Source organism: Leucopleurus acutus (genome assembly GCF_964270905.1).
Source record: "Leucopleurus acutus genome assembly, chromosome: 19".
Taxonomy (NCBI): Eukaryota; Metazoa; Chordata; class Mammalia; order Artiodactyla; family Delphinidae; genus Leucopleurus; species Leucopleurus acutus.
The window spans coordinates 502,980-524,828 of NC_139161.1; the positions used below are offsets into that span (position 1 = coordinate 502,980).

General features: G+C 53.5%; 1 protein-coding gene across 1 annotated transcript in view; it reads right to left on the reverse strand.

The window, feature by feature from the left end:
* Positions 1-16,911: 16,911 nt before the first annotated feature.
* Positions 16,912-21,849, reverse strand: part of PRKCA (protein kinase C alpha) — a 362,652-nt gene continuing 357,714 nt past the window's right edge. The window contains exon 17 of the mRNA XM_082860689.1: positions 16,912-19,012. Within this exon, the coding sequence (XP_082716815.1) occupies positions 18,848-19,012 (165 nt within the window). The 3' untranslated portion in view covers positions 16,912-18,847. The remainder of the gene's footprint in view (positions 19,013-21,849) is intronic.

The window sequence follows — 21,849 nt, forward strand, 5'->3', positions numbered from 1 at the left end:
TGCTATATCATAGAATAATTCTCTGTGTAACTTTGTGAGGAACTGACAGAATTTTCCACAGTGGCTAAACTGTTTTACATTCCCATCAGCAATGGACAAACGTTCCAATTTCTCCACATCCTTGCTAACACTTGTTATTTTCCTTTTAAAAATTATTATTAATTATTACTGTACCATAGCCCTCCTAGTGGGTGAGAAGCGTGACACTGATTTCCAGGATAAGGGGTCTGAGGATGTGGGTAGCGAAGGTGAGAATCAGAGTCTGGAACGGGCAGAGCTGGTCCCAGAAACCCTAGCAATGACGCTTGTCCAGAGGCTCTGGCTGTCCTTTCAGAGTAAGCGAAGGTCTGTAGGATTCACCTGGGCTTGGCTCTAGGAAGTGGGACTCCTTCTGGGCATGACAAATTGGTCTCTCAAAAAAAAAAAAAAAAAAAAGGACCTGCTTCAGGTTATCTGGAAGCCTCTAGCTTCTGGAAACCGTGATGGAGAATGACATATCCCTCAGCCATCACTTGTAAAGATCACAGATTCTACTCATGCATGGGGAGAGAAAACAAGCTCCTTCCGTCAGTCATTACCATCTACTGGCAACTGTCTAAAATTTCCCGGCAGATCTGCTGTCCATTTGTGGGAAAAACTAGGTCAGGCTGTGTTTCCTGCCCCTTTTCAGGACAGTGATAATGATGGATGGCCCGCTGGGGTGAAAGGTCAGGGCTGCTCAACCGACCGGCTCGGGGACCCCGGCCGCTCCAGCAAGCCACACCTCCGACACCCGTAACTCCGTGATCCCCAGCGGAGTGCACTCACGTGCCCTGGAGCGAGATGGGTCTGAGATTCAGTTCCACGTGTCGGCCATGAAGTGACTTGGGCAAATTGCTTGATCCCTCTAAGCTCTGGTTTCATCATTTGAAAACCGCACCGATTGCCCAGAACACCCACCTTGAGGGTTTGTGGGGAGAATAAAGGAGACAATGTATTCCAAGGGTTCAGCACGGGGTCTGGCTAAAAGGAGCAAGCTTTATTATTATTTGTGACACATTCAGTTATAGATCCCTATGGTGGACGGGGTCCTTCTAGACTGTGCATCTTCTAAAGCGCCAGGCGCGTCCCTGAGAGCACAGGAGAGGACGGCAGGGAACGAGAGGGCGGCGAGTTCTCTGGGCACCTTGGGCGCACCTGGTACCAAGCAAGCGGGATGGGCCAGGAGCCCTCGTGGGCCCACTAGGTGGGCGCCGACGGCCGGTGCCCAGGCAGGCTCTGCAGAGTCATGGGGACAATGCCGGCGCCTGCGGGTCATAGCAGAGCTTCCTGGACGACACCGGGCGGAAAGGTGCCCATTTCCCCCTCCTCCCTGGGGTGTCCTCCATGTGTCCCCCCGTGCCCACCCCCGTTCGAGGCCCCTGCCTTTCGGCCCCGAGATGACAAGCCTTGTTAACTGTCTAGAAAGCTTTAACCCCAAGCAAACCGACTGTGGTCCTTCTCCCAAACAGTGAGAGGATGGGGCCAGATCCATGGTTCTCAGCCGGGGTGGCTTTGACCCCGACCCCGCGGACATTCGTCCATGTCTGGAGACGTTTTCGGTGGTCACGACTGGGGAGGGGGGTGCTAGTGGGAGGAGGCCAGGGGTGCGGCTAAACGTCCTGTGGCACGCAGGACACTCACCACCGCAGAGAATAATGAACCGCAAACGTCATGGTGAGACACTCGTCAGGCGGAGAAATCCTGAAATGAGTAAAATATCGGATTCACGGGCACCTCCCAAAGGGCGGGGCGGGGCGGGGCGGGCGGCAGCTCTCCGCAGAGGTGCGCAGGTTGCTGGGCGACCCTCCAGCCGGGTCTGCTGCGGGGGTCCCGGTTTCTGTGCCGGCAGAACGGACAGGCGTCTGTTTGACTTCATGCGTCAGCTGGTTGGGACGATCGGTTATACTGTCTTCCCATCGTTAGGGGCGAGCGACAGCCACCTGAGTGGAGGCAAAAGCCCCCGGACGAGGGGACGAGGGGACGAGGGGACGGTTCTGCCCCTTCTGAGTCACGGCCGAGCCTGGGGAGGGGCGGGGCTTCACCGAGGCCCCGAAATCACTCAGGGCCTGTGGGACCAAAGGATCCTCCTACCTCCTCAAATGGTTACTCTGTGTGCTTTCAGCCCAGTAAGATTTCCCAGCAGCTCCTCTCCGGCCGTTCATCTTTCCTCCAAAGTCAGTTTATTGTTTTTTGCGCCGCTTTGCTTTGCTATAAATCCTTCTGGCTGCAGCAGTGGCTTTTGCTACTGAGCCCTGGGTAAGGACTTCTGCGGCAAGTCCGGGCAGCAAGATGCTCTCTCAGACCTGAAAAACCCTCTCTGATGTCGAGCTCTTCTCTCCCGACAGCCCCTCCCGGCCCCCGCGGGCCTTGGAAGGTCGTCTGAGGCAGCTCGCAGAAGGGGCCCCAGCCAGGACTCGGTGTGTCCTGGGCTCTCGCCTAAACCGGCCAGTGGCAAGGAGGCTTACACCACGAACACCCATCCCCTGGGGCACTAGAGGACCCATGTTTACCCCAAGTCAGCCCCAGATGGTGTTCTGTTAGCCGAGAGGAGCCCGGCGTGGCGATCAGGTAGGCCACGGACATTCAGTTTCCCCAGAGAACTGCGCAGAAACTGGACCAGGTAAAGCACCTGCCCGGCCCGGCGCCCCTCAGAGGGGGACTTCCTTTGCTCCTCTCTTTGACGACGGGGTGGGGAGCTTTGTGTCAGATGGCCTCCCTCCTCGGCCATGGATGGCTGGGCCACAGGTGGGAGCCCGACCCCCAGCAGCCAATCCACGGGCTTGCTGGTGACCAACGACACGGCACGACCCGATAGGGCCCCAGGCCAGTGTGGCTGGTTGGAATTTTGAGAACACAGACAAGTGGAGGGGGCGGAGCACATCCAGAAGGTTACATCCTGGCGCTTCTGTTTGTATGTCTCTCTCGAGATGACAAAATTACAGCGGTGGGTAAAGACCCGTGGTTGCATGGGCGGCGGCCGGGAAGAGGTGAGTCTAACGTAGCAACAGGGAGTTTCTCTCTGGAAGGAGCAGCTCCTGGTCTTGAACGTGGTGATGGTTATGTGACTACACACGCGGTAGGGTTTCATGGTATCACACGCGCACGCGCACGCGCGCACGCGCACAGCATGTAAAACCTGGTGGGATCCGAATAAGGTCTGTCCTCAGTTAACAGTATTTCACTCGCTCGATGTCCTGATTTTGACGATACGCTGCGGTTATGTAAGACATCATCATGGGGAGAGAGGGGAGAGGGGTATGTGGGCCCTCTGTATTATTTTCGCAGTCTTTTGAGCCTTAAATGATTTCAAAATAAAAGGGTTTAGAAAGAAAAAGAGAAGCTGAGATGCCGACGTGAGAGACAGAAAGAATTCACCTCCCAGAACTGCCAGAGACCCCAAGATTTCCAGGCCCTGCTGGGCACAGCTGTGCTGACTGCAAACCTAGGCGCCTGAGCAGAGCGAGCTCCTGGCACATAAGTCTCGACGTGCAGTTTTCATTATTTCCTTAGGAAACAAATCCCCACAGCAGAACTGCTGTGCGCAAGCGCATTTTTAAGACTCTTGTCACCTGGTGCCAAACCGCCCTCCAGAAGAACTGTACCGATTTATATGCCGCCCGCGGCGTACGAGAGGGCTGGCTTCCCCAAGTCTTGCCAAAATTGGGTTTTAATCTTTAAAGAAGGCTTAATCTTTGCCAATTTGATAGATAGAACTTGGTGTCTCATTGTTCGTTTGTTTTCCGCCAGGAATTCTAAATTCTCGAACCAGGTTGGACCAGGTAATCGGCTACTTACCTAGAGATTTGGGTTTGTTTATTGATTATTTATTTATTTATCGGTCACCTTCAGGAAGTTGCATTTCAAGGTTAAGCCCCGAACTTGATAAAGGTCACTAAAGAAAGGCCATGTGAAATTTGCTACTGCATTTATTTTTTTAAAACTCCCCCAATATCGTAGAGGACGTCATTTCTCATATGGCGCACTCTCTCTTCCATGTAATCAAATCACGCCCGAGAATTTCCTCTGGGATTCAGGGCTAGGAGATGCTTTCATTCCTAGAGGAATATATGTGCTTCCTCTTTTCCAATGGTTCCCAATTTTTTTGGCTGCTAGGAAATACAAAGCCAAGTATGAGGGTCAAACAGCAATTTTGTTAACTCTTGTGGGAAATATATTTATGTTTTTATTGTCTTTGGTCCTGACCTTCTGTTTTTATTTATTGTTCACTTGGAGTGTTTTAAGCCACTTCAAATCCCGTGGACAGAGGCAAAAGCCTAAAGCTCTCTGGACGTGAGTTCTGGTAAATCACTGCCACCTGGGTGCATAGCCCAGCCCCGGCACCTCATATAGTGCCCACGGAAATATTTGCTGGGCGACTTACGGAAGGAACTTGACAACGAACCAACAACAGCATTGACATTGACTGAATAGAAATGCAAGTTACTAGTTGATCCAAGAGCAAGAAAATGTCACCAGGGAAATAGAGCTTCGAGAAGCAAAACAGAAGGAAAAAAGTACCGAGAGTCTCAAAAATGTTCAGTCATTCTATTTCTGGGAGCCCAACTGAGGAAATGATCCAAAATGTATTCAAAATTTTAGGAACAAAGATGTTCATCGCTGAGTTGTTCAAAATAATTAAAAAACTAGAAACAACCTGAAGTCCAGTAATAGGGGAATTAGTAAGAAAACTAAGGTAGTAGCCATTTAAAATATTCAGTACAAAGAGTTCTAATGACTTGAAGAAAACAAATGTGTGCAGTATTACATGAAAAAGCAGGATACAGAATTGTATACTCATTATGTTTCCCACAAGGTAAGACGATGCACGCAGACGGAAGGAAATGAACTGCGCTGTGATCAGTGGTTATCTCTAGGTGGTGTGATGAGGGGTGAATTTTATTATTTTATCTTGACTTTTCTATATTTTCCAAATTTTCAATAACAAGCATGTATTTTACAATAAAAGGCTTGATTAAAAAGAGGGGGAAAAAAGACACAAAGCAATAGCAAGACTTACTGAAATGCATTTGGGGACAAGAGTCTCGTTCCATCAAAGTGCAACCAAAGGGGTTTCTTGCTTCTCTTCCTGACAGCGGTCACTGCCCTGGAAGGCTCACCTACCTATGATGTGGTGTTTTAAATATGTCCCCAAATCCAAAGTGGCCCTTAGTCCTCTCCCCTTGAGTATGGGCTAGACTGAGTGACTTGCTGCTAAGAAATAGCAAATGGTGGAAGTGATGATGTGTATCGTCCAGGACTGATGGTCAAAGGCATTGCTTCTTTCTTGCTGAGTCTTGGATCATCCGCTTTGGGGGAAGCCAGCTGCCCTGTTGTCAGACGTTTGAGCAGCGCTATGGAGACCCGAGGGGTGAGAAGCTGAGGCCTCGTGTCAATGGTCACGAGAGTGAGCCTTCTTGGAAGCCGACACTCCAGCCCCAGCAAAGCCTTCAGATAACGGCAGCCCTGAGTGACACTTGACCACAACCTCATGAGAGACCCTGAGCCAGTCCACCCAGCTAGGTCACTACCAAATTCCTGACCCACTGAAACTGTGAGATAATAAATGTTTGTTGTTTTAAGTTGCTAAGTTTTGGAGTAATTTGTTATGCAGCAGTAGATAACTAATACACATGGTAACTATTAGATCTACATGCAGGTACGTAGGGTGTATGAGTATGTATGAAACTTTGAAATGATTCAATTGTGTAAAAATTCGAATTTGTGGTTTCCTTTACTTCTTACTGCATTTTGACAATATGTATCAAAAGCCCTGAAAAGGCTTATAGCCACTGACCAAAGATTCCAACTTTTTGTGGACTTCCCTGGTGGTCCAGTGGGTAAGACTCCATGCTCCCAATGCAGGGGGCCCGGGTTCGATCCCTGGTCGGGGAACTAGATCCCACATGCTGTAACAAAGAGCCTGCATTCTGCAACGAAGGTCCCACACACCACAACTAAGACCCCAGGCAGCCAAAATAAAGAAATAAATATTAAAAAAAATTCCAACTGTTTGAAATTTATCCTAAGGATGTGGAATCTTCCCACAAGAATATAATTCCAAGAGCAGGGGTTTTGTTGGTTTGGTTTACTGCTGTATCCCCAAGATCCAGAAGAGTACCTGGTCCAGAGTAGGGGCTCAATAAATATTTTTTGAATGAAAGAAAGAATGAATGAAATACTGGTTAAGTGTGTAAAGATATAAAGATTAGAATATTCAACACAGTGTTGTTTATGATAGAAAAAGTTGAGAACCTCCTAAACGTTAGGACATGAGGCTGAAAGTAAGTGATGGGTTAGGAGGCATTATAATGCATATGTACAAAATGGAATACTATACAGCTCTTAAAAAACAACACAATTATGTGGAAAGATCTGAATTTTGTAGTGGAATCTTTCTTAGTTGATGTCCCCTGAATGATTGAATGGATTAACGGACTTTTTTTTTTTTTTCCTCTACAAAACACTAAATAATGCCCGTGACATGCTGAACATCTTTTCTCTGTGGAATTGTGTTCTCACCGTGACTTAGCACAAATCAGCCAACTTATTCCCCAAACATTTGATGCCGCTATATTGTTTTTTCGTTAAATAATTTAAGCAAATGCCTCAGAAACTGAAGATATACGAGTGCAAAGAACAGAATTGTTTCAGTGAAGACACAATAGGATGTTTAAGAAGGGTAATAAAGATGAGTTTTTAAAAACGGATCTAGAGCTAGTTGTGGGCAAGGCTACTACAAAATACTAGAAAATATTGCAAACATCAAGAAGGACTTTGCATTCAGTTGTTTTGTGAATATTTTGCTTTTCTTCAAATAACCTCAAATTGGCAATTTTCAGTCAAGCATTATGGGTATAGTTTATGCAAGAAGGAGGCACGGAGAGAGAAGACCTCATCCTTTCTGAATGTTGTGTGTTTACAGGCTCTAAGTTACATAAAATGTTTAAGGAACTTGCATGTCAACGTTTGCCATCTCCATTTTAGATGCCCAGCTTAGGGTCCCGGTAAGTTTGATATGAGAACTTCACTGTCCCCGTTATGAAAATGTAACAAAATAATTAATAATAATTAAGTGAAATGAGCAAATTATCAAGAATTTTTTTAAATTTTATTTATTTGTTTGTTAATTTATTTATTTTTGGCCACGTTGGGTCTTCCTTGCTGCGCGCAGGCTTTCTCTAGTTGCAGCGAGCGGGGGCTACTCTTCGTTGCGGTGCGTGGGCTTCTCATTGCAGTGGCTTCTCTTGTTGCAAAGCACAGGCTCTAGGCGTGCGGGCTCAGTAGTTGTGGCTCGTGGGCTCTAGAGCACAGGCTCAGCAGTTGTGGCGCACAGGCTTCACTGCTCCGCGGCATGTGGGATCTTCCTGGACCAGGGCTCGAACCCGCGTCCCCTGCATTGGCAGGTGGATTCTTAACCACTGTGCCACCAGGGAAGCCCCTATCAAGCATTTTAAGTATGACAGTGGTTATCTTGGGATGGGGAGGTTTTCTTTCTCCTATCGGTATTAGCTACAAGAATCAGGTGTTATTTTGGTAAATTTTCCAGAAAGTACAAACACCCGCAGAGTATTCTGCCCCACCCCCACCCCAAGTCCAACCTTTCCTCCCTGGGCTGCCCTTTGCCAAAGAAATCAGCTCTTCCCTGTTGACAAGGTCTCTGGCCACTAGCTGGTGCTGACCCCGCCCGGCCAGCCTTGACTCTCCCTCCCACACGCCCTGCGGGTCACCTGCACTCACTACTTCCATTTGTTTCTGACCTCTGGGAGGTCTCAACACCAGGGTTGTCCTGTGGGGGGGGGGGGTGACCCCAGAGCCAGCCCCCCGCCTGCCAGCTTGCTCCTTCCTCTGGGGCTTCTCCAGGTGACAGCCAGCCAGGTGGGGCGGCTGCAAAGGGACCTGCTGGGTTTTGAGAACCGCAGTGCTATTTTTCTCTCTCTACCCACACCCAGACAGCTCAAAAAAAAAAAAAAAAAATCAGATGAAGGTGGGAGAGAAGCTTCCAGAAACAGTTACAGAAGGGCCTCTGGTCTCATAGGCATCAGAGTCAGATGAGAAAAGGAAAGTTCCCTTGGTGACGGGGTGGGCTTTGCAGGAAGCCGTAAGGGGAGAAGGCCCCCGGGAAGGTCCCGCACACCCCAGCCAGGCTGCCTCTTTGGTGCCCTAAGTGTCCAAGGTCAGAAAGGACAGAGAAACCTCGCTGTGATGCTTAGGAGTTATAGAACTGGAAACCAGTTAATTAACCTGGGCCTCAGTTTCCCCATCTGTAAGGTGTGAACAACAGCTTCTGTTCTGCAGGCGTGCCATGGGGATTAAACGAGATGATTACGTGGGAATTACGCAGCGAGCACTGGATACGAGTCAGTCCTTCCCCTCCCACCTGTTTACTGATTTCCGTGTGGTTTTGACCCCTCCCACCCATCCTTTCCTCCATCAGACCACAGCCTCCCGCCCCCTCCTCCAGGAAGGCCCCCAGCATGGCTCACATCTCTGCTCTTCCATTTGGCTAGGTTTGCCGGGCGTTGCTCACCGGGAATTGTTCTTTAATCTCTCTGGACTTCGCTTTCCTCTTCTGTAAGATGGGCACAGTAGATAGGACCTACCTCAAGGAGTCATTGTGGGCTTTAAAAAATGCACTTAAGGTAACCAGAAGAGTGCCTGGCATGCTTTTGGTACTCACTCAGTGTGTGCCTGTGTGCGTGTGTGTGTGTGTGTGTGTGTGTGTACTTTTATTTTTTGCCTTTTCCCTCCGTCTGTTGAGTCCACCACTAGCTCTTCCTGTTCTTTAGAACCAAATTGTATTTACCCCTCTCCTGCCTAGAATAGGCCTCTCTGCAATGTATTTATTGAATTGGCTTTTTAAAAAAAGCATCTCAGGGAGACATCCTGTTCTGCTTTCTTAGAGCCAAAGCACTGCTTGCACATCCCCGCAGGCTCCGCTCTGCTCCCCGCCCATGAGGTGGGCTGTCACCTTTGCCCGTGTGTGTTAGCGTTTCAGCTGAGCCAGGATTTCACCCCAGAGCACACAACAGGCTGGAGAAGAGAAAGCTCAGGGCCGTCAACAATCGCCCAAGTGTAACCGCAGCAGCAGTGCCTCTAGGTGCTGGCTGGTGGCACAGATTGATAGCTTGGGTTTCCTCGGCTCGCGAAGAGCGTTGAGAGCTGGTCCTGAATTGATTCTCGCATGCACGTCTTGTCTCCTTAATCAGCCTGCGAACACCTCGAGCGCACGGGCCATGACACGGCTATGCTTTGGGTCACAACTTGCCAGGCTCAGAGCAGTCTTGGCTTCCATTCACTCATTTATTCATGCAACAAACATTTTTTGGAGCCCCTACTATGTGTGAAGTACTGTTCTAGGTGCCGGGATCCAGCAGCGAACGGGATGGACCAGCTCGGTTTTCTTGTAGAGCTTATATTCTGATGGGAAAGGGCACACACACACACACACACACACACACACACACACACACACACACACACACAGGAGTGAGTAATCAAGCCAGCACTTTTCTGAGCTTACCTCCTACCCATTGAATTCACGTGCCACGAGCCAGATTGTATGAGGCTGGTGGGTAGTGTGAAAGTTTGCGTTTATTCTAAGGATCATGGGAAGCCACTGGAGGGCTTTAAGCAGGTAAAGGACCTGCTCAGACAAGGTCACGCTGGCTGATGCACAGAGGGCCATGGGGCGGGGGTCAAGGGCAGCCTCAGGAGCCAGGCGGGGAGACCGGTGGACATGGGTGGAAGTGGACGGCCTGGGGGCCTGTTTCAGGGCAAGGTTCTCGGCAGCAGCACTGCTGCCGTTTGGGGCTAGATCATCCTTTGCTGTGAGGGCTGCCCTGTGTGTTGTAGAACGTTTAGTACCATCCCTGGCCTTTGGCTTTTACCTACTAGACGCCAGTAGCCCCTCTCTCCAGCTGTGACAACCAAAAATGTCTCAAGACATGGCCAAACGTCTGCCCAGGGGGCAAAATTGCCCCCAGTAGCGAACCACGGCTTTAGGGTAGACCCAGCAGGTCTTGCTGGTGGACTGGATGTAAGTGGGCAGAGCTGGACACAGGCTGGTACCGGACACAGGACAATCAGAGAAGCCCCTGCCACCGCAAGGCGCACTGCCCACCATTTCAGGGCAGGGACAGAGGGGCAGAGGGACGGGGAGCCTCTGAAGCCAGAGCGACACAGGCTCGGGTCCCCCGGGGGTTACGCTTTCACTCTGTCTCTTTCAACAGCCGTTCGCTGCTCATCGCCGGCGTGGGCCCCTCCCTCCCTCCTCCCGCGCAGCAGAGCGGGACGGGGGACTGCTGAGCCCAGGGTGCCTCAAGGCTCGTCAGTGCCCCTCAGTCTCCCTCCCTCGCGGCTCAGCCGCCCCTTCTCGCGAGGACCCAAGTCCTGTTTACAGAACATCCAGGCACACGCCCCCATCAGCCCTGCTCCTGGAGGCCGAGGTTGGCTCAGTGATGACCTTCCCACCGGGGACCCCCCGATCAGCTGGCACGCAGCCCCGTTTCTCAAAAAGGGCTGAAGGAGAGAAGAAGCCGTGCTCTTGCTGCAGCCCTGGCCAGGCTTGGTCTTGGGGGCCTCGCGCCGGGGCTCCCACCGGGTCGTGAAAGCTGGCGTCCATTGCGGGAGACGCTCCACACAGACCCTCGGCCCGATGGGGCCGCACCGTCATAAGCAGCGCCTTTTGCACGGGAGGAAACTGAGGCCCCGGGAGACACAAACAACTCGGCCCCGATCGAGCAGCTACCACCGGGGGGCGGCCAGCAGGATGGCTGCAGAACTTTGCTCTCAACCGCCCCCTGGGCTGCCTCTCCTGGGGTGGGAGACGCAGGGTGAAGCAGGGGAGAAGCTCACGGGCATGGATGCACCAGAGGAGGTGGCCACGGGCGCCAGGCCCACGCGAGGATGGGATGGGGCACGAGGGGGACGGGGGAAAGAGCCATGAGGGGGAGGGGGAGGAGCCATGAGGGGGAAGGGGAGGAGCCACAGGGGATGGGGAGGAGCCACGGGGGGATGAGAGGAGCCATGAGGAGGAAGGGGAGGAGCCACGAGGGGGATGGGGAGGAGCCACGGGGGGACAAGAGGAGCCATGAGGAGGAAGGGGAGGAGCCACGAGGGGGAAGGGGAGGAGCCACGGGGGACGGGAGGAGCCACAGGGGACGGGGAGGAGCCACAGGGGACGGGGAGGAGCCACAGGGGGGACAGGGAGGAGCAACGGGGGCCACGTCAAGCTGAGCGACCCTCTGAGTTGGCTCAGCCGTGAGCTGCCAGCCCAGCCAGAGCCCCACCTGGGTCGTAGGTACCAGGCGTGTGTGTCTGGGGGGCCGGGGACAGGCTTCCCGGGCAGCCGGGAGCCGCGATCTCGAGCTTAATGATGCATCAGTCCTGACCTCCTGGTGCTCAGGCCACCCCCTAGGCCTCCGTGGCGCCAGGAGGACCTGCCCACCTGATCTTGCTGGGCCTTGGGGTTGCCCCGCGGGGTGACTCGCGGTGGGCTGAGCCAGGCCCTCCCTGTGGCAGCTGCTCCGAGGACGCTGCCCTGCTCTGTGCCGGATGCACGCGCTCCATCCCGCATTGCAGCCAAAGGGAAAGAGAGCGCGGGGCTGGGCCTGACGCACGGAAAATAAAACAGCACCTGGTGGGAGCGAGGGCAGAGGCTGAAAAGCCATTTTAAGCCGCCCTCCACATGGCCTCTTTGCCAGGCAGCGGAGCAGCAGCCATGAGCCGCGTGTGCCTGTGCGAGCAACCAGCCCCGAGCGAAGCCTGGGCCAGCCCAGAAGCCGGCGACCACTCGCCGCTCCCAGGGCCCTAGACGTGCTCCTTGCTGTTCCTCATCTAAACCGGCAGCGGGAAGATCCTGACCTTTCGGGAGATGCAGGGGGAATACAGCAGCTTGCGGACGGGACGTTAGCCCCGTGGACACTGGCACTTGGGTCATCTAGTGAGCAGACTGGGGCAGGACCTTGAGGAAGGGACCACAGGGCAGAGCCGGTCGGGAGAGGCCGGGATCGGATGACCCCGAGAGCGAGAGTGGGGAGCAGCCTCCCAGAAGGAGGTGAGCGCGCGAGCCAAGACCGCCGCGGCTTTCAGAAGTAGTGATTTGCTTGTTTCGTTTTGTTTTCTTGGTCTTTAATTCTTTTTGAGGCTAATGTCCTCGGGAGTGTTGAGTTTTAAGACACTGGGTGTTTTGGAAGGCTACCTGTTTCACATGTGAAAATTTCCCCCCGTTTTTCACCCGTGAGTAAGTACAGGGTGAAGGCTGCTGACGCTGAACGCGGGGAGTCCTGAAGCTGAGCGCACAGTGCAGCCGACAGGATGCGTGGGAAACGTCTGTTTCTGGAGAAAAATTCCCAAGATTTGAATTCCTTCTGGAGCCCTTCTTCCAGGGTGGGTCTCTGTCTTGGGACGATATCCTCACCAGCTGCTGTGTGTCCTGTGCAGTTTCGGGGTGCAGGGACCTGGCAGGCGGGGGGCCACGCCAACCTTCCCGTCTGCGCTATTCCCCAGCTGGCACGAGCCCTGGCCTCCGTAAATGAAAGACTAAATGACCTGCCACTATTTTTGTCCCCGTAACTGCTTGGGTTTCAATTCAAAGCAGGAAGTATTTTAGGAAATAAAGACAGTGACCCTAAATGGAGAGGCACACACGACACAGGTGAAAAAACAGCAGCGTCCACAGGGTGCACCCAGACTGAAACGCTACACTCGCCAGGTGAACACGATGAAAACTCATTGTGATGCCACAGAGGGATGCAAATGAGACCGGGGACACGGAGGAATGGTCATTATCTTTATTCATACACACTTGCTTCCAAACTACAGTTAATGTATCTAACAAAGCGTGTCATGCAAACAAAGCTTAGAGGTTATGGAACTAGAGCAATGCAGGAATTGTACATCCGTTTCACCTGCGATAAACCCATGGGACCTGACAGCTGAACGGCCTCTACGTTCTGCCAGCAGGTGCTTGACAGAAGGGAACACTGCAACCTCCGTCTCTTCCTCTCCCTCCTCCATACACATTTGGGGTCTGATATAGGATCCTTTTCAAGGATGCTTTAAACACGGCTTGTCCTTCAGCCCACCCTTCCCCCAAATTCATGCAGCAAAGCAGTGATTCCAAATGTTTCTGACCATCTACAAAAGACATTCGAAAAGACCCTAAGAGAAGAGACATGAGGCGAATTTTTAGACTCAAAAGGAAAACAGCCTTCACGGATGATTCTGAATGGTCCACTAACCCCCTCAAGAAAAGAATCACAGTTTTCCAGGAAGAGTATCACCAAGAATCTACCAACAATCACAGGAATAAATACTCCTAAAGTGAAGCAGAGGGGCAAAGACAGAGCTGTTTGATCAGAAAATGTAAAGCCACCTTTTGTCTTCTTTTAGAAAAAAAGGTTCTTATAAAGTAGCCTTGACAAGTAGGGTCCCGTCTACTCACTAGAGATGATGCCAATGGACACATCTGCCGCTTCTTTCTTGGGGATGTCGGGGTAGTTCTGAGTCGCCCAGGGACCAAGTTCTCGCAGGGCATCACTGAACTTTCACCATATATGCGAGACCTGGGGGCCCGTGGGGGCAGGAGACAGAGCTGAGGAGGCGCCCCCCATCCCCATGCCAAAAGGTGGTCGCAGAGCCTCACAGGGCAAGGAAATGGGAAAGCTGTCCCAGAGCTGCATCTGGAAAGGGGACAATGAAGCCATCTTTCCCGTGGTCCCAAAGTTTCTAGACTTTAGACAGTTGTCCCCAGTGTCTCATTAAAAACACGGAGGGCGTCATTCTGCTAACGTGTTCCACCTGGACTTCCAGTCATTGTGATGAGGACTCCATATCCCACTGGATGGGAAAATCCTGCAGTGGGGCTGCAGGACAGGGGCGCTCTAGCTGACCCCAGTTGAGTCCTCCTACAGGCTCCGTGTGATTGGAATCTTATGAAACTGTCAGTAGTTTTATTTTAAAAACTCATTTCTAAGGAAGAATTGAGTTAATAAAGTTCTCTATAAAAAAAGTACAAATAGCCCAGTATATTCAGATGTTCTGTTGGAATTAACAGATTAATTTCTTCCATAAGGTTTCAAAAAAGTCTTTGGAACGTGTGGGCCTTCGTGTGGGTCATTTTAAGGCTGTTTGATGACTGAGTTGGACCTACACCGTTATTAACGGACAGCCGATCACACACATCAGCGGCGCTGGGGTCCTGGTCATTCCGCCCTTAACCCTCCTGACGAGCCCCTGACATTATCGGATTAACAGAATTGTGGCCAACACCATTTCTACAGGCTGCCTTCACCCACGTGTAACGCAGGTAACCTTTCTAACAACAGAAATATACAGCATTCCCTAGATGTGCTGCGTCAGCCCGCACGGGAAATGACAGAAATGTTGACAGTCAGTATATTTCATAAAATGTAGCCCAAGTAACTCAAGGAAAAGGTTTTAAAAACATTTCCCAACGCTCCCTGTCAAATTAGGGTGTGGTCACGAACAGCGAGGACGCCTTCCGCTTCCTGTGACCGTCGGGCCTTCCCTGTCCCCGCGACCCTGAGAGCCTTTGTCTCTGGGTCGCTGCTGCCCCGCGTCAGGTTCACGATCGATCGTGACTCTTCAGTGCTGCCCCTGCTGGGCTTAGAGAAGCAGGAAATGGTACAAGAAATAGGCGACTTCACGAGACCAAGGTGAGAAAATGACTGTCGGATGGTGCTTCCTTTCTGAGGCTTTTACAGACACAAGACCCTCACTTCGTCCTCCCTTCAGCGCTGAGCGAACAAACGCCGGCAACACACTCAACTCCCTCCTGCTACGTGGACTCGGGGAGGTGGGGGGACCTGCAGTGTTAGTTGCTTTTGCTCTGTCCCCGCTCCCCTCCCCCCCCCGACCCCCAGCTACAGGAAGTCACAGGGGAAAAGTGGGTGCGAACCCACCTGCTGGACGCTTCGGCCCCGCCCAGAGAACCGGGAGCCTCTTCGAGGGGGCAGGGAGGACGCTGCTGGCGCTTGGGAGATGCTGGCGGAGGAGGGCCAGCAGCCGCACCGGAAACCACCCGCGGCTCAGCCTCGGGGACCGCAGCGCCCCTCCCTCCCTGCCGGCTTCCTCCTGCTGCGAACGTCCGCCAGCCCTTCCGCACCCAAACCCACTCCTCCCTAAACTCCCTGCCGACCACGGCTAAGGACCGTGGCTCAGAGGGGCTCGACAATCGTTCGCTGAATCGCGTTAATCAGGGTCCTCACGCTCTCCTAGCTGACCGTCTCAGACCAAGTTTCCGGAGATCTCGTAACCCTCTGGTTTTCTCCCAAAATCCTGATAGGAAAAAGCCTAACCATCTCCGAAGCCACGACAAGGCAGAGGCTCTGCAGGAACGTGAACAAAACAGCAGCAGACGTGATGGAGAGCCGTCGCTCGGTTCCCGGGGTCTCCTATCGACCTCCTGAATCATTCCAGCCTCGAGCGAACCTCCCATTAACCGCTGCGGGCTGCACACCCCATATTCTTCCTTCAACCCGAACCCCTCGTGGGTCTGAAGGCGATGCCCAGAGGAGGGCCGCCAGCGCACTGGCCGCAGCCTCGGAGCGGCCGCCTCCCAGGGGAAGGTCACGGGACCGATCTGCACGGCCTTTCGCGTCACAGCGTCTGGCGGGGGACCCAGCTCGAGCTGGATTCCCCTGCGGGCCTGAACCTCCATGGGCCCCAGCGACACAGGGGCTGACCCTTCTCGGGCCCCTCAGGGCCTCCTTGTTATCCCAGCCCCTTGGAAACGGCGGCCCCTTCCCTGTGGCTTTACTTTACGTGACCTCCACGAAGGGGGATAAAGCCGCAGACCTTTAGCAATCCATTCTGCTGACGGTTACCAACGTGACGTGTGCTTTCAGCAGAACTGTCCTGGGTTGCTCAGAGTTTTTAAAAGCATTAGCTTCTATCTACATCCGGGACATGGCGACGCACCAACACGCCCCATCACGGTAGCACTTCGCTGGCACTGGAGCTTCTACTGTTTTCCCCCCAAGTTTGTCCTCAAGCCTGCAGTCCCTCACGCAGAGTACAGGGCCCCCCAGACACGGTATTTCCTTTAAAACTTTGCCACACGCTCAGAAAGGATAAAAACCAGCTGGGATGTTTCCCAGAGAAAGATGAATAATTTGGAAACGTGTCGGCTGTGTGAAGGACAGCGTGACCTGCCCGGGGCTCAGCGTGACCAGGCAGCGAGAGGCTCGGGAACACGCGGTTCAACCCCGCGGGCTCCTTGCTGGGACGTTCCTCACCCCTGGGGCGTAGCTGGGGATCTGCCGTCCTGCCGCTGCTCCGTTCCGGGCAGGGTGACCGGCCCTTCTGCTTCTTAGGCGCTTTCTATACTTGGGTCCCTTTTCTATCAGACCAAACGAGGTGCACCTGGGGAAGATGCGGCCCCCGGACGTGCACGGACCCACGGGGCCACAGCGCCGCAGCCGGGGCCCCTCTGGAGCCCTTGAGTCTACGGTCCATAAGAGGTGGCGGAAGAATCTGCTCTTTTCTGGTCTAACCTGTTCCCTACCCCGTCTCTTCCTCCAGTCAAGGCTTCCCAGGATGGCCGAGGCCTCTCACCCCTAAGACCCCTCAGCGGTCGTGTGGCAGCTGAAATCCAGGCAAACAGCCAGAGAGTCAAAGTGAGAAGCCGCTTCGCTGGACACGCTTCTGGGGAACGGGGCACAGAGCAGCCCCTGTAAGGACTGACAGCCACGTCCCTCGGAAACGTTCTTTCCGCTCTTTCTGACCGGCTCCCCTGAGGACCCCGCACTGCGATGCTGAGTCCCACGGAAGTGCTCTTACAAGACAGGGAAGGCCGCTTCTAGCAACACCTGGGAGAGCACCTGCAGCCCCCCCAGGGCGTCTGCTGACGGCTCCAGGGCCTGGCTGTGCTCACCACGTCTGCACGTGCGGTAGCGGACGGCGGAGCGTGCCGAGGACGGTGAGATGGACAGCACGCTTCCGGGGCATCTGCACACCCACGTCAGGAAGGGCATCCTCCCGTCCCTCCTACCCCGAGTCTCCAGCAGCAACAAGGCTGAAGGGAAGAACTGACCGAGCAAAGTGCAGCCCGCGGGCCGTGACGACACCACACCTGCACGAACGTTCTGGGGGCACGGGAGCTGAACATCTCCTGCTACCACAGGAGGAAGCGTGACGAAGGCGACAGGGCTCAGAGGCTAAGAGGAGTCTCGCCTCGACAGTAACCCCACACCCCCGACGAAACTTTTGTTTGCAGGTAGAATCAAATGTTTTTATGTATATGTGTATGTAAGCCTAATTGATCATGCAAAGTAGCCATTCACCTTCGAAATCAGATCTACTGCAATAAAAAGTCAGTACGCCCGACACAGTGCCAATGCAGGGTACGCACGGAGTCGGCGTGGGGAAGAGGAAGCACAGTGGCACAAAAAGAAGCTAACACTTAATCAGAAAAGCAGACTAGAAACCGGAGCCGTCACAGTCGTAGCACAGTTGTGTCTTATAAAATTATTATAATACTCTGTGTACTTGATACGATTATATCAATAACATAGATTCACTTGTTATTAAGGTTTATTCTAAACATGCAAAATTCATTGCATGATGCCTTTGCAAAACATTTTGAAATCCTTCTAGCAATAAAACCTCTTTGAGCTGATACGCATCCAGGTTTCCTGTTCTACAGCTTGAGGTGTGTCATTCAACATGAACCGGAAATGGGGGACCAAAACCGTACTGTTCATCCCAAGAGGATGTCGAGGGCTGGAGACGGGAGGGGAATCAATTCTAGGGGCTGAAGTTACAGTCAACACTTGGATTAACTTACTGTACATCGTACTCTCGTAAACACCGCAGCCTATTAAATAAATAAGTACAAAAGGGGTGGGAGGTGTGCGCTCCGGCTTCTTAGGAAGTAGGCAGCGAAGTGTCGGTGTGAGGGGGGTTGGCTAACACTTGTGAGTAGTGGCATGATCGCGGGTGGCACCCTGGATCCAGAATAATCTCCCAGAGATTAAAATGAACATCACACGCACACTGACCTACCCTTGATCTGAAATGACTTCACATGCTCGTTTAGCGGAGTCCTTAGAAGATTTGGCCTCTTAAAAAGAAATGCAAGTATCAAGACAGTTATCAGCCAGTAGGGTACGAGATGACAGGTGCCCCCAACACTCATCTGAGGTTTTCTTCCTTTTTCTAAACTGGTAGCTGCTGGACCGTAACTGTGAGTGGGTTACGACTGTCAACCTCTGGGAACAGTGAGCTTGCAGATGGGACCAGATTCCTCCCGGCCTCTGGGCCCTAGGGACCGTTTCCATCGAGGCAGAGAACACAAGCAGTGGGTCCTCTGAAGCCCCAACCCCACCTCCCCCGGGTCCCACCTTGCTCACTCTCTGGGCTCCCCGTTCTTTTACTCCAAAGATGTCTTGGGCGGAGATGTTTCCGGCTCCCTGGACTGGGGCGGGTTCCTTTGAACATGTCTGGTTGGGGGATCCGGACGGTGAAAATCAACAGAGGGTCTGGAAAACATGTCAAATTGTACCAAAAAAAAAGGGGGTGGGGTAGAGTCTGTTTGCCTTCCAGGAAGGGTTAACCTACCGCCAGATGTGACCTCTACACAATTAAACTGGATGCTGAACATGACACCATCTGCCGCTAAGAGGATGCTCTTGGTTGCGAGAGACCCTGAACAGCTGATCACGTTTGGACTAACAACCCTACAGTTTTCAGGCCTCCCCTGGAAACAAGGCGGTGGCCTTCAAACTTTAGAGCTGAGGATCATTTCCCACGGCTGGGGGCAGGGGGCAGGGGCTGGGGAGGCGCCTGTTCTCGGTGCTGAGTTTCATACTGTGCTCTGTAGGATGGGGTGCACGAACTGGGGGTTGACATATGAGAACCCTTCAAAATCAGACTGGTCGATGTTAGCGATGACCAGCTGATCGGGTGGCGTTAAGACAGGCTGCCCTCGCGTGAAGAACTTGTCGAAGTTTTCTGCTCCTTTGCCGCACTGTGGAGAGAAAAGAAAAAGAAGGAGCCGTCAGTAGGTTATTAGAGCCCAGGCAGCAGCTCTCTGGGCCTCTGCGGGGAGGAGCGTGGCCAGGGCGTCAGGGCTGGCTGGGCAGGACGAGTTCTGGAGGATTTGCAGGCCAACGGGATTCGAAAGCGAGGCAGAGCGAACAATCAGAGAGCGCCACTCAGCTGTAAACCACCCAGCAGCCTCGGGACGGACACCCCAGGCGGGAGGGCCGTGTTGCCGGGAAGGCGCCAGTGAGGCCACGGCCTCTTTTATTTCTCGTCCCGTCACGGAGCCACGAGCACGAGGCCGCACGCGCGGGGCCGGCAGGCACGCGTCCACGCTGAACGGCTGGGATGTGGGTGGAAATGAGGGCAGTGGCCCCTGAACTGAGAGGCTGGGATACTGTCCCACGTCTGGTTCTTTGCAAGCCTGTCTGTAATACAGTAAAAGCTGTGTTATTCTTGTCTTCCAACTGGGAGGTTCTAGAATCTCAGCCCCGAAATTAATCTTCAACCAGGAAGGGGTCAGCGTGGTGGCAAGGCTGGGCCGCTCCTCCCTGGGCTTGACGGTCTAGGTACGTCTGGTCAACCGGCGGACAGGTCGCCGTGGCAGGCATCGCTGGTGGCTTCGGTCTGGATCAGGTTTGCGCTGGTGCCCCGAGAAGGCAGTCTCCGTCCTGGACACTCACTCCTCTCCACCTGGGTCCACCAGGGCACTTCGTGAAGACGGGCTGCAGGCAGAGCTGCCCTGGAGGAGGGGTGGGGGCCGGTCTGGAATCCCAGCCGCGTAAGCAGCGCTGCTTTGGGAGTCTGACCCCGCGTAAGAGGAAGGGGTGTCCTGTTTTCTTTCCCAGCCACCGGAAGGCTGTGGCATGCTGGAGTCCCAGGATCCCAGGTGATTCTGAGACAGTTCTGGGAGGTGTTCTGGAGACACAGTGACCCACCCCCTGCCCCATCCCCGGCCGGTACTACGGGGCAGCGTGAATTGACTGAGCTGGCCTAAGGCGTCCTGCACCTTTAACAGAGCACGGCTCTAGGTAGGCCGCGAAGTGGGGTCCACCCCTTCTCTTCATCCGTAAAGTGGGGAGAACAGCTGGGGCCCCCTCCTGGGCTGCCACGAAGGTTGAGCGTACAGTGTTTCACACAGAGCCCAGCACGCGCGGGAGCGCACGACACCTGCTGCTGCTGCTTCCGTGACGACAGCTGAGTCTCGGGCGCACTTTCTCACCGCCTCCGTCACAGCTCCTCCCCATCGTCTAGATTCTCCTCGAGAATCGAGCTTCCTTATACTTTCCCCGCGCTCTTATCAAATAACGTCTTGGTGGAAAGCACGCCATAAATTCAAGGTTAAGGTCTTCCTAACTGAGGCCTTTCCTTTCTGGGGTGGTTTTTTTTTTGTTTTGTTTTTTATTTTATTTATTTTTGGCTGTGTTGGGTCTTCGTTGCTGTGCGCGGGCTTTCTCTAGTTGCGGCGAGCGGAGGTAACCTTTGTTGCGGCGGGCAGGCCTCTCATTGCAGTGGCTTCTCTCATTGTGGAGCCCGGGCTCTAGGTGTGCGGGCTTCAGTAGTTGCGTCACACGGGCTCAGTAGTTGTGGCTCATGGGCTCTAGAGCACAGGCTCAGTAGTTGTGGCACACCAGCTTAGCTGCTCCGCGGCATGTGGAATCTTCCCGGACCAGGAATCGAACCCGTGTCCCGTGCCTTGGCAGGCGGATTCTCAACCACTTGCACCACCGGGGAAGCCCTCTGGGGTGGTTTTTATTATCGTAAGCGACCACCTGCTTTTTAACTGGAGGCGAGTTCAGACCAGTGACTGCTGGGTGGTACGTGGGCAAACGAGTGGGGGGCTTGTCGGGGCCCCTCCAGTCACTCTGCGGGGGCCATGCTGCAGGTCCTGCCCATGCCTCGGGCCCTGCCACCTGCACGAGGGGCGGTGGGGCCTTCCCTTCACACTCCGCCTTCCCAAGGAGCACGAAGTGCCTCTGGGGCAAAGGTCAGCAGAAGCAGGGCCTGCGGCCCGCACCCCTCTACGTGCACAGGCCACCGTGAGCCAGTCGAAGGACTCTTCAAGGGAGAAAGGGCACGACGTTTCTCCCCAAGAAGTAATCAAGGGTCTGCACTCGATACGTCAGTGAAACCAACCAACAGCAACCAACGTCCACAGAGCACCGCGGCCAGACGCCGCTGTGAAGATGACAACAGAGAAGAAAGAGCCCTGCTTCGGAGACACCAGTGGTCCTCATCCAGGGAAGGTTTTGCCCCCGCCCTGCAGACATCTGGCAACGTCTGAACTCTTTTTTGGTTGTCATGACCGGGGTGGGTAACCACAAAGAGGTGTTGGCCCCGAGGTCCACAGGGCTGTGGCTGAGGAACCTGGAATATTCCAACTGCGAAGCAAGGCTCGGTGGGTCCCAAGGTCAGTGTGAGGGCAAAGGTGAAGACCAAACAAGGGAACCAGGCAAGCCAGCCAGATCTGAGAGCAGGGAACGGAGAAGCTGCAGATGCTCAAGGCAGGAGTCTCGTACGCAAGTGTTACAGCCTCGGGGGACTCGGCTGTGAGCAGAACATCCTTCGGGACTCCGATTAATCAACACCCACTGCCTGGAAGGTTTCAAGCAAATCTATTCTGGGTGCTCCCAGCAGCTGGCACGTGTGCTTCCTTAGGAAGAGGTTACTTCCTTCACTGATTCCTGGTATTCACTGACTACGCAAAGATGAGCGAGAAGCAATTAAAATAAATATAAATAAAATAATAAAATAATAAATTTTATTATCTGACGGCGACATGGTGAATTCTCTCTCCTCCGCTAGCTGGAGACCCGTCCTTCC